Source organism: Mobula hypostoma, chromosome 7 (genome assembly GCF_963921235.1).
Source record: "Mobula hypostoma chromosome 7, sMobHyp1.1, whole genome shotgun sequence".
Classification (NCBI taxonomy): domain Eukaryota; kingdom Metazoa; phylum Chordata; class Chondrichthyes; order Myliobatiformes; family Myliobatidae; genus Mobula; species Mobula hypostoma.
This window is the reverse complement of record NC_086103.1, coordinates 133,368,447-133,381,764: the sequence shown is the minus strand read 5'-3', so window position 1 is coordinate 133,381,764 and position 13,318 is coordinate 133,368,447. Positions and strand designations below refer to the sequence as shown.

General features: G+C 38.4%; 1 protein-coding gene across 2 annotated transcripts in view; it reads left to right on the top strand.

Annotated features, from left to right (window-relative positions):
* The window catches only part of tgfbrap1 (transforming growth factor, beta receptor associated protein 1), a 55,889-nt gene that overhangs the window by 37,532 nt on the left and 5,039 nt on the right, over positions 1-13,318 (top strand). For both annotated transcript variants that reach the window (XM_063054027.1, XM_063054028.1), the window contains 5 exons: positions 1,698-2,039; positions 3,764-3,821; positions 9,521-9,664; positions 10,921-11,067; positions 13,094-13,253. In XM_063054027.1, the coding sequence (XP_062910097.1) occupies positions 1,698-2,039; positions 3,764-3,821; positions 9,521-9,664; positions 10,921-11,067; positions 13,094-13,253 (851 nt within the window). The remainder of the gene's footprint in view (positions 1-1,697; positions 2,040-3,763; positions 3,822-9,520; positions 9,665-10,920; positions 11,068-13,093; positions 13,254-13,318) is intronic.

Below are 13,318 nucleotides of genomic sequence, written 5' to 3'. Positions count from 1 at the left end.
CCCTTTCCCTCTGTTTCTCCTCTCGCTGCAACTGTCTTTCTCTCTCTTTCTCTTCTCTCTCCAACTGTCTCTCTCTCTCTCTTGCCTTTCTACCTCTCTCTCCTTCTCTTCTCGCTCCAACTGTCGTACCCGGAACTCGTGCTCGAGTCTCAGTTTTTCAAGCTGCACCTGTACCGTGTCTCCAGCAGGTTTTTCAATAGACACCACCTCCAGCTCACCTTGGGGAAACACACCTTTAGATACATAGTGCTCTACGATAGCTCTGTGTATCTCCTCTCTCCTCATTGTCGACTTCCCCTTAGCAAGATTCAACTGTTTGGCCACAGCTACCAATTCCGATTTCCTGGCATCCTCTAATGCCTCCAAGGTCGGCGCCTTTATAAATTCCTCAGCCTCCATTTCTGCTGTTTGTCTTTTCTTTCTTTCGGGAATTTTGACCCAATCAATTTTCTCCGTCCCAAATTTAGCGTTCAAAATCCCGGACGAGAACCCCACTTATGTTACGTACCCCGTAACTGGGTTGCCAAACCAGCAGAAATGGATCACTCAGTTGGAGTCTGGATTACTAGAACTAAGAAAGTTTTATTAAAGAAACAAGCAACACAGTAATCGAAAGGATAATAAATGCAACAGTTCAGCAATGATAAACACACATGTGCACAGAATTAAGATAACAGGATCAATCAAGCTCTATCGTTGTCTAGGGGTAAATGACCAATTTCAAAGTGACACAAAGTCCAGTTCAATTTAGTTCAGTTCGCAGTAATCGTTGCCATGGCGATGGACAACGTGGGGGGAGGGAGAGAGAGAACGAGAACGAATGATCATTCCAAACGGCTTCCACACACAGACCTGCGCTTTCGGGCGAGTCCTTTGTGATGTCACCTGAGGTCACCGACTGTGACCCCTCCTCCAGATGCGGTCGATCCCCTGCAGTGAACCCGGCACCCAAGCAAGGGCGGACACACACCGGGTTCCCGCTGATCGTACCTTTCCACCCTGTGCGTTTAAGGCTGATCCCCTGATCAGCCGTCCAAGAGCTTCCCACCGACTTGTGAGAGGCGCACCGCTTCCAGGGTCTCATTACCTCGGGGTGTCGTGTGTGTCTGAATGATAGTTCAGGGAGAAGTGCCCAGAGATATAAAACACTGCTGACATCTGTAATCAACCCTAATATACAAATGTATATACAAATTGCCTGTAATGTGCCTCAAATTCTTATAGTTTTTAAGCAACAATTCAGGTGCTGCTTGGGCACTGAGCATAGTTTAAAATATTCCAATCCGTTGTGTTTGATGATGCTTAATGAACTACTGTAATTGGGTTCCCAGAGCTTCTATTGTATTCTATCAAAGCTTCTATTTGTTATGATATTGGACAGTTAGATCTAATCCCCTATATATTTGTTTACAAGCTTAGAGAAATTACGAATCTAAATATCATAGATTGATAATCTTGTAGGTAGACAAAGATCATTTGGCTTATGATGCATGTTTCTTGGGCCCTATGAAAGAGCTTTCCAGTTATACATAATTCTGTTTCTCTCACTGCAGTAATTAATGGTTTGTATTTCTTAGTTGAATGGCTTTCATTGACAGAGATGTTGTTCAGGGTAGTCTGAATCATTTGGCTATCCTGTTTATGTTTTTATTAAACAGTGATCAGCTTGTGTTTATTTGAATTTTTTCTCTTGACAGGAATGGCCAGCTTGATGTAAGAGAGTTAATGTCTCTGTATCCACTACTGCTTCCTTCAACCTCTACATTTATACGGTCCCATCCCCCTTTACATGAATATGCTGACTTGAATCAACTCATGCAGGGTGATCAAGAGAAAATTAAAAAGTGCAAGCGTTTCCTTATGAGCTACTTGAATGAGATTCGAAGCACTGAAGTAGCAAATGGCTACAAGGCAGAAATTGACACAGCCTTGCTAAAGTTATATGCTGAAGATAACCATGACAGTTTGCTGGATTTGTTGGTTTCTGAAAATTCCTGTCTATTAGTGGACTCTGTTTCTTGGCTGGAAAAATACGAGAAGTATGTAACAAATGATTTGTATTTTTATAAATGTGAGGTACATTATTGCCTTAAAGAATGTTAGAAAGACCAAGGCAGAGACCCTTTGCTGCTTTTTAATACTTGTGATGTTTCATTAAAGCAGAATGCAAATGAATCATGGGCTATCTACCTCCATTTGTGTTTTCTTCCTGATATGTTTCAAATGCAAGTTTATCTTATATTTATTTCCTCTGGACCTACTTTTTTTTATATTGAAGCAACCCATTTATTTTAATTTTTATATAGCTTTTGTTTGATATCACCTTTTATCTTCGTACTATAGAAGTTAAACCTCTAATCTTTTTCATTCATTTTGGTCTTAGGATTAGACTTGTTCCTCTTTTATGCACTAGTACAGAAAATTAAGCATATTTATACAAGGAACTTCCAGGACTCCTTGTGTAAATTCAGTCCTGCTCTTTATGTATTATGCACCACATTGTTTTGATCTTTCAATATTGTCTTCATCCATATTTAGTAAATCCATGGATTGGACAAGATTGAAGTGATTTTTAATTTAAATTAGAAGTGGCACAGTCCTGTAATATTCAGGTTCAGCCTGACGATTTGCAGTTCCTATGTTTCCCTTACTAGATACCATGTTCCCTGTTTGTGTATGAGTAGAGTAAACATTTTCCAGTGGATTTAGCTGAGTTTCAATAAAATTACATCACATGGTATCGCTGGTTATACAGAAAGGATGAATTGAAATAAGTAAACAGGAAATTGTTAGTGTTGAAAAAATCAGTGGGGCAAAATGTATGTGAAACAACTTGTACATGCTAAGCAATGTCCTAAATGGATTAAAGTTTGTTTGGAAATTAAATAAAGAATATAAAGTCTTTTGGACAGAGAAGGAAGTAAAGCCTCAATACAAGTATTAATTTAAGTACAAAGAGCTAAGTAAATTCAAGAGATCAATTTTTTATAATGGTATTAAGCACACAGTGTATCTCTGGAAAAACAAACTAACACATTTTTAAATAGGAAGGGAAAGCAGTGTGAATATTTACATATATGCATATTTGATAAAAACATTGTTAAAACACTCGCTATCCAATATTGTAAGACATCAGGTATTCTAAGTTTGAAGTTAGTGTGGTAGGGAAAAATGAGTGACTATCCACTTGGCGGTTCAACCATTGTGTAAAATATAGTCACTTGTTTCAGGACTTTGGAAGGTAATATCTGGAATAATTTTACTTGTTGTTCCCCACCTTGGACTAGGGATGGTGGCAATTGTAATTGAAGAGATGAAATGGAAATAAAGAAATAAAAATATACTGGAAATGAGCTGATGAGGCAGCATCAATGAGGGAGAAATGACTACCCGTTCAGGTCAATGTTTCATCATACTTTCACTCCTTGTGATAAATAATTAAAATGGCTTTCTCTCCACAAATGCTGCCTGACCGCAGCATTTTCCATTTTTATTTCAGGTTTCTAGCATCTCCATTTTTGGGCTTCTGTTTTTTTTTGACTGTTTGAAGAAACAAAATCACTTTTAGTAAAGACAAAATGCAGCAACAGGGACTCGATGATTATCTGATAAATGGAAGGTGGCACAGAAACAGATTGCATGTATATTTGTGAAGAATTAATATGTTGTCTTGAATGACTGTCTTGTGTGCTGTGAGTACTGCATCTTTCTGATGGATGTAATCTTTTTGAAGTTTAACTAGTTTAATGTGTTTCTTGAACAGATACTTTGCCCTTGGTCTTCTTTATCACTATAATGGACAAAATGAAGCAGCACTACAGGTAAAGTGGTGTTTAGTTTTTCTGGACTGTCTTTTAAGATTTGCATTTGCTTCAATGTATGCATTTGTGAAAATCATTGGAAGAAATCAATTGAGTTCTCTCAGTGTGTAAGTAGGCATTAGGAAAAATGCATGACTAGCTAGATAAACAGATGTAGAATATGGGAGCAGTTTCCACGTGACTTAACTGTAATGTTTACAGGTGCCATCTTAGTGGTTGTTTAATTGGTGTTTTGCAGTTGCAATTAGAGCTTCTAGAAAACATAAGTATTCGACTTAGAAATAGTACAATGTAAATAGATAGTTAAGACTGACATTGTTTAAGGGTTACCATGATAATATAGCGGACAGTGCAACACTGTTACAGCTCAGGGTGTTGGAGTTCAATCCCAGCGTCCTCCCCGTGGAATGCTTGGGTCTCCTCCAGGTGCTCCAGTGTCCTCCCACAGTCCAAAGATGTAACGATTAGTAGGTTAGTTGGTCATTGTAAATTGTCCCATGATTGGGTGAGAGTTGAATCGGGGGTTGCTGGCAGGAAGGGCTGGAAGGACGTGTTTTGTGCTGTATCTCTAAATAACAAATACAGGTTTCCCCCACCATCCAAAGGTAGAGCGTTCCCATGAAACGGTTCGTAAGCCGGAATGACGTAAAGCGAAGAAGCAATTACCAATTATTTATATGGGAAAAATTTGTGAGCGTTTGCAGACCCAAAAATAACCTACTAAATCATGCCAAATAACACATAAAACCTAAGATAGCAGTAACGTATAGTAAAAGCATGAATAATGTGATAAATACACAGCCTATATAAATTAGAAATACTTCTCTACAAGGATTGCCTGCACTGTTCTCCATAGTGAAAATCTCACGCAAGCGCTCTTGGCAAAACACCCTCTCCAGTAACCTTTAAGCTATGAAGCTGCCAAATCATACCAAATATCACAAAAATACACAGCCTATATGAAGTAGAAATAATGTATGTACAGTGTAGTATCACTTACCGGAATTAGGAAGTCAGCGCCGAGCACACTGATGATGGTGTGTTAGGCTGAGTCCTCGGAGGTTGGGGTGGTGCAGTGGCCCCCACCCTCCAGGCAGCGAACTGATACCGATCCGCGAAGCATGCAGGGGTCCAGCGGTGGCTGGGCCGCACCCAACACATCTTTAAGAAAAAAGCCGAAATAAACAAGCTAATTAATTAGGTGCCGCCCGGCACGCAAATGTCGGCCCAGATCAGAGGCAATTGCCGATTACATAGAGCAAGTGAAATCGGCAATCGCTTCTGATCTGGGCCGACATTCATGTGCCGGACGGCACCTAATTAATTAGCTTGTTTATTTCGGCTTTTTTCTTAAAGACGTGCTGGGTGCCTCCCGGCTACCGCTGCATTCTCCGTGAATCGGTATCTGTCGGCGGCCCGGAGGTTGGGACCACTGGGGTGTCATCTCATCGTTGATCAGGGCAGGCAGGTCATCTTCTTCTATGTCTATTAAAAGTTGAGACCTTGGCCAAAAGAACAGAGTTTTGCCGTCAAGCAATTACCCATTGTTATGAAGCAATGAATAATGATGCCCCCCCCCCCCCAAAAGGATGGAGATGGGAAGCTATAGTACAGTGAACCTAACATTAGTACTGGGGAAAATGCCAGAGGATGATAAAAGTGAATATTTGGAAAATAACGAGAATAGATGAGTCATTATGGCTTTCTGGAAGATAAAGCTTGTTTTTTCAATCCTACTGGAGTTTAAAGGATATAAATAATTAAGATTGATAAGGGAAGATCACTGGATGTGATTTACTTGGATTTTCAGCAAGCCACAGGTGAAGTCCCATATTAGCATATAAATTTAAAGTACATGGCAATACAGGAGGCTGCAGATTTTGGAAAGAAAAAGGCAGCATATTGAGCAGCATCTGGGGTGGGGACTGATGGAACGGAGAAGGAATTGTCAACAGCTTCTGTGTTGCTTTTGATTTCCAGCATCTGCAGAATCTCTTGTGTTTTGGAATTGCCAATACTCTACATTAGGACTGAGTGGTGAAGAAAGGTAGCCAGTAAAAAGAGGAGGGGAGAGGGGTGAGGTGGCCAAGCAATTAATAGGTGATGAAGGCTAATAGTCTTGTTTGGGGGAGAGGTGAGATGGAGTTGGGAGACAGGCTGATGGAAGCAGACAAAGATAAAGGGGTGGATACAACAGATGGAGCCAGGGGTGGTGGTGGTGTGCAAGATGAAGGTGGAGACAGTTGCTGGAAGCAAAAAGAGGATATGGAAGTACTTTATGCTGGAATCTGATAAATAAGGTGAACATGGAGGAAAGACGAAGGATAGATAGAACCTGGTGGGGGGAAGAGGGATGAGTGAAATGTGCAGGTGGATGGAAGCAGGAGGGGGTAAAAATAGGTGATTTGGGGTAGGAAGAGGTCTAAATCAGATGGCGAATATTATCACTATCTTATATGATGTCAACTTTTTTTTATTTTGCAGTAGCAGTACAGTGCAAAGACGTAACATTACTATAAATTACAAATTATATAAATAGTACAATAAACAATAATGAAGTAGTGTTTATGAGTTTATGGACCATTCAGAGATCCGATGGTTGAAGAGAAGCTGTTCCCAAGTTGTTGAATAAGGGCCTTCAGGCTCCTGTACCACCACTCTAGTAGTGAGGAGAAGAGGGCATACCCTAGATGGTGAGGGTCCTTAATGATAGCAGTTTTGTAACAACAACCTTGCACTCAACTTAAGAAAGACTAAAGACTTCAAGATGGGGAAGTGGAGGGAATACACACCAGTACTCATTGAAAGGTCAGCAGTGGAAAGGGTGAGCAGTTTCAAGTTCCTGTGTGTCAACATTTCTGAAGAACAATCCTGGGCCCAACATATTGATATAGTTATGAAGAAGGCATATCAGCAGCTATATTTCATTAGAAATTTGAGAAGGTTTGATATGTCACTAATGATGTAAAGAGGAGAACTTTTTGACTGGTTGCATCACCATTTGGTAGGAAGGGACCAATGTACACCATCAGAAAAGGGTGAAGAGGGTTGTAAACTCGGCCAGCTTCATCATGGACACTAGCCTCCCCAGCACTGAGGACATCTTCTAAAGGCGATGTCTCAAAAAGGCGACATCCATCATTTAAGGACCTCCACCACCCAGGACATACCCTCTTCGCATTACTCCATCAGGGAGGAGGTACAGGAGCCTGAAGGCGCACAAGCACAATGTTTTAGGAACAGCTTCTTCCCCTTCGCCATCAGATTTCTGAATGGACAATGAACCCGTGAACATACTACTTCACTATTTTGCTCTCTGTTTTGCACTACTTGTATTGCAATTTACAGTATATTGTATGTATTGCACTGTTCTGCCACAAAACAACAAATTTCACGACATACTGTATGTCAGTGATGATAAACCTCATTCTGATTATGATGGAAGCCATCTTCCTGAAGCACTGTCTCTTGAAAATATCCTTGATCGTGAGGAGAGTTGTGCCCCTGATGGAGCTGGTTGAGTCTATAGCCATCCGCAACCTCTTGTGACCCTGTGCGTTGAATACTTCATACCAGGCTGTGATGCAACCAGTCAGAATGCTCTTCACCAACATCTACAGAAATTTGCAAGTCTTTGGTGACATACCAAATCTCCTGAAACTCCTAATAAAGTAGACCCTCTGTTGCACGTTCTACGTAATTACATCAATGTGCTGGGCCCAGGGTAGATCCTCCGAGATGTTGACATACAAGAACTTACAGCTGCTCATCCTTTCCTCTGTTGACTCCTCAATGAGCATTGATGTATGTTGTCTGGACTTCCCCTTCATGAAATCCAGAATCAATTCCTTGGTCTTGTTGACGTTGAGTGCAAGTTTGTTGTTGTGGCAGCACTCAACCAGCACAATCTATCTCAGTCCTATAAGCTTCCTCATCATTATCTGAGATTTTACCAACAACAGCTGTGTCATCTGTGAATTTATAGGTGGTGTTTGACAAGAAGCGGATTGGGAGAGAGGGGAACCTGGGAGACGAGCAGGAAACATTCCAAACCTAAGGTTTGGAAGTGAACCTCTCTCTAACAGTTGTAGAATGAATAGCTTTTGCATTCTAAAGTCGATGTCAAAGTTTATTGTCATATGCACAAGTATATGTGCAAAAAGAAACTTGCAGTAGCATTACAGGCACATGCCATCATAAAGCAGCAATCACGAGAACAACAAATTCAAAATAAATTATACACAATTTTTACAAGAGGTAGCAAAATTAGTGCAAAATGATCAAAGTAGTTAGTTTTGCTAAACTAGTGATTAGGGTTGTGCCACTTGGTTCAGTATCAGAATGGATGAAGGGAAGTAGCTCTTCCTGAATGTGATGGTGGGAGTCCTCAGGCTTCTGTGCCTTCTAACTCCTGGTAGCTGAAGATGCAGGGCCATGATGGTTGGGAACTTTGACGCATGTTGACTTCTTGAGCAGCGCCACCTGCAGATACTACTGACAATGATGAATCAGCATAATCTTTTGAAGAACTGGAAAAACATTAGATTTCTCTATTTTAATTTGCTCAGTCTCCAGAGAGATCCTTATCCTTAAAATGGACAATCTAGCAAAAGTGCAGTACCTCTAGTCTTGTACTGGGTGCCAACAATAGATGCTGCCTGCTTATATCAAATAAGAGTGTCTTGGATGTCTGGATGAATGTTGCTCCTTCAGTGTGTATAACAATGCTCACAAACTTGTGTGCATTTATCTGTAAGTACCATATCATCGTAATAAACCCAATGAATTAACTTTTGAGGGAAGGAAAGTGAAAAATAGGAATAGATTGAGAGAAAAGCAGCTTATATTTAGGGACGGATACTGAGAAACTAGTTGACCATAAATAATGAGAAGATGAGAGAACAAGGAGCGAAGAGTATATGTGTGTCCACTAGCCCCAAAGGCAGCAAAGCGTATAGGTAAGATGAAAGGAATGAATTTGGGGTATTTCCTTTCTTAGTTAAGACTTAGAATACAAGTTAGAACTGTATAAAATGTTTGGAGTATGGTAAGATTTCTCTCCAGCATCATGACCCAAAATGTAGAGGAATATGAAAGTATTTTCAATGTCAACTTAATATTTGTTCTGATTTGGAGAATAAACAAATATTTGTTTTGGAGAAAATCAAGACCAAAGAGGGAGAAAACCTTACAGATTTGAGCCAAAACAGAAAGATGCAGAAACAGAATCAGTTTTTCAGGACAATATCAACCGTTCTCTTCAGATAACTAATAGAAGTGACTTGATAATTACTTATTATCTGATGTTTTTGGTGTATTTATTTTCAAAGAGATTAAATTGTCATGTTCAAACTAAGCTACTTTATTCAGTTAAATATTAAGGGGAAAGTAATTTCAACTTTTTGACAAGTTTTTAAGCTACATGACAGAAATGGATTTATTTGCTATTAGATTATGATTTATATTTTGTATACTGATGTGTCATTCTGCACTGATTATCTTTGGGGGTGATGACAGTTGGAGGTATAGTATTGATGTGTAATATGGTGTTGAAGTGTTATAGTATTGAAGTGTTTGAGTTTGTAATTTAATAGTTTTTAAAAATTCTTTGGCAAAAGATTACCGCAAATTCTATTAAACAGTTTTTTTTCTATTTCTGATTCAAGGCATTTATAAGCCAATATTTTCTTTCCTTGTAGTTGTGGGTGAAGATCGTTGATGGAGAACTCCAGGATACAACCCGTTCCGATCTTTTTGACTATATTGTTGATTTTCTAAGCTTCTGCTCTAATCACGAACTGGTATGGAAGTATGCTGACTGGGCCTTACAGAGAAATGAAGAGGTTTGGTTTTCATTTCATTGATGTAAATAATAAATAAGTTGATCTTGACTTAACGTTTCTTAATAGAGCTGTGGAATTTACAGGAAAATGTCAGCAGATCCTTGCTCATCTGCAAACATTTCCCCAAAGGATATCTATGGCTTTTCCCCACCACTTGTGGGGGGGGCATTTCCTCAAAAAAAAACTAAGCTAATATCTCGATTGATTTTAATGAAGAATAGCTCCAATGTACTAAGTACTGATATTCGTATGCATTTAAATATTTTCTGTGTGTGTCTCTCTCTGAGATTTTACTTTTCTAATAGCTAGAGTAAATTTTAAATTTGTTCAAGTGTCAGAAACATTCAATATTTTTGAGAGTGTTGATGATTGGCGAAGCTAGAATTGATGTTATTTGACTACCAAAGTGTCCTTAAAGCTGTTTTGCGGACATTTTTTTTGGCTACGCTAGATAACACTGTGGAAGCCCCTACCTTTTCTTTAAACCCTGTGCCAGGTAAGTGAAATTTTTTTTCTGTAGTCAATTAAAAAGCATGGTGGCCTCACAGCTAAGAGCAAATTGTGAGCTAAGGCTTTTGTATTGTGTCATCTGAATTTTTTTTTGCTTAATATAGATAAATAAGATTTTAAAAAAAGTATTTGTTTAGTATGTCCTCTATATCTACAGGGTTAAATAATAAACTTTTTTAAAAACACCTGAGTTCATTCACAGGCGTTCATGTTTTACTTGTGTTACAGTAAGTTAATCATCAAGAACAGTAGCAGTACATTATGGAAAGTGGTGCAAGAGCTAAAACCATCATGAAATGTTTGATATATATTTTTTGAAAACCTGAGCAACTGAAGCAGTAATTTTTATGGTTTGTGGATTATGCACAAGGGATGGAGCAAGGGGTTAAAGAAAAATGAAAATTTTGTAATGAAGCACCAATTGCATTGAGAATTATCACAACTTCTTTTTAGCATACAATGTTTAAAAACATCATAACTCCCTTAACTGCACAAATTACAGATTGTTTATATTTGAATTGTATTCCGCTCACTGTAGCTGTTGTCTTTTGAGTCCATTTTTAAGAGTGATGGAGGGTTAAAATAAGCGCATGGAATTTAAATGAAGATATTAATTTGTATGATTATTGTGAAATTTTCAAGTATTCCTTTTTAAAATCAGTAGAAACACTGTTTGGAGAAAGGTCATGATATGGTAAATTAAGAATCGCCAGTAATATGGTTGTCATTTTGCTGTTTCTGGTAAGGTTGGCGTCCGGATTTTCACAAGGCGACCAGTTGATGAAAACCAGACAATCTCTATGAATCCAGATGACATTGTCAACTATCTTCACAAGTATAAGAAAGCTATTGTTGTGTATTTGGAACACTTCGTGTTTGAAAGAAAGATTCAGGTAAATATTCATCAGATCTACAAATGTGAAAATGCAGTTTGTATTCTAAAATACCTATTCTGATATTTAGTTTATAATTATTAGGTGCACTTTCATGGAAAATACCAGATTAAAATATATTGCATGTAGTTTTGCATGACCTACTGAAACACCTAAGCTACTCAAATACTCTATATCAATGTAAAGATTTGATTATAAGAAGCTGAATAGTACCTCTATTTCATTGTGCTGAATTGAAGAGTTGTTTCGAAGAAACAGCTGGGAAAACAGCACTCATTTTGAAACTAAATAACTATCAGTTACCTTCTCTCATTGATGTTTTTTTCTTCCTAGGAATGGAGTTGATCCTTCTAAGTTTATGCATACTGAAAAGTATTGATGTCTTGATCTTTTATCCCCTTTTATTTTCAGTCATCCTCCCCTCCCACCCTAATATTTCATCTGAGAACCCATTTATTGAGTTTATTTTCAATGCCTTCACTGAATGTTTAATTTGCTACATATGTGTCTGAAGTAATTTCTGACGAAGCTTGATTTAGAACGTGTTGCTGTGTTCTGTTGCATTGGTTTTACCCTGGAACTAGTTTATTACTTCAAGTATGTTGGTCCCATCATAGCATAGTGTAGATGCTATTACAGCTTGGGGCGCTTCGGAGTTCAATTCCGGTACCGTACTGTGCTGTTGTCCCCGTGGAATACGTGGGTTTTACTTGGGTGCTGTGGTTTCCTTCCACAGTCCAAAGACGTACCAGGTAGGTGAATTGGTCATTGTAAATTGTCCTGTGATTAGGCTTAATTGGTGGCTTGGCTCGAAGAGCTGGAAGAGCCTATTCCATGCTGTATCACTAGATTTAAATATAAATGTTCAAATTTATACTACTGAATACTTAAATACTAGTGAAATTTAAGAGACTGCTAGACAGGTATATGGAGGAATTTAAGGTGGGGGGTTATATGGGAGGTAGGGATAAAGGGTCAGCACAACATTGTGGGCCGAAGGGCCTGTACTGTGCTGTACTGTTTTATGTTCTAAATAGTGGATTCTCGTTAATTGGGCCACTGGTTAATCGGAGTAGCTGCTTATTTGGGAACAAGAACTAACAGAGAAATTAGTTGAGCTTCCCTTTGTTTATTTGGGACACTATGCCTTTTATTTGGGACAGGAGACAGTTGAGTGCACTCGTGCGGCTGTTAGACACTACACTGTGCTTAGAGCAAACAGTAGTTAAATGGCATGGGTTGTGTGTTTCTCTGTTCAAAAAGCAGTAAATTTTGCCACTGATAGTTACTAAGAAATAAGAGGTAAGACAATTCAGAACTGTTTTGCTCCTTATGGTGTCAAGCATTCAGGCTTGAAGATGCCAGAAGTGGCCAGGAGTGAAAATGAAATTATTTCACATCTTCAAGTTATGAAGAATTTGAATGTATCAACAATAATCTTGAATGTTACAATGAAAATGAAAATTTGGAGGATATAATCATCAAAGGCATTGTATAAAGTCAGTTCATTATCTGCAAAAGGTGTCTGCTCTGATTTTGTTCAATTACAGTTAATCAAAAGAAATACACTGGACGAATTTCTCCATCTGACTATTACAGTTTTATAATACTGTAAAGTTATTGTTAGTTTTCTACTTTGTTTGGTATTTCATTTAAATACATAATTTATTACTCAATTGAATTGTAGTTTATCTTTTTATACCTTCCTACCTATTTCCTTGATACTGGCTAATTGAGGCAGCTGTTTAGTTGGGCCAAAATGATCCTTGTGTATCGCAATTAACTGGAATCCACTGTATTTGTGTAATGTATGCTGTAATTTTGAAATTAACATTTTGTATTCAACAATCTGTTTTGCTGGGTATGCTGTTTCTCCCCCAATTCAAATTGATGTTCAAAACAGATATACGATTGTCCCTAAATGTAAAGGACCAGAAAAGCCCATTGACTCCTCTCAAAATTATGTAGCAGAACTATGTTTTCTGTTATCTTTAGTGATTTATCCTTGCTCTGTTTGCATCTACAGAAGGAGAAATACCACACGCATTTGGCTATATTATACCTGGATAAAGTACTAGAATTGCACTCCCAGGGAGGATACGTTTCAGAAGAACTATCTTCAGCACGTTGTACTCTGAAAAACTTACTACAGCACTCAAATCTTTATAGAGTTCATCTTTTGCTAGGTAAAACGTTGACAATTTTCTGTTTGTTATGCACAATGGTGTTATTACTTAATCATATAAAGATC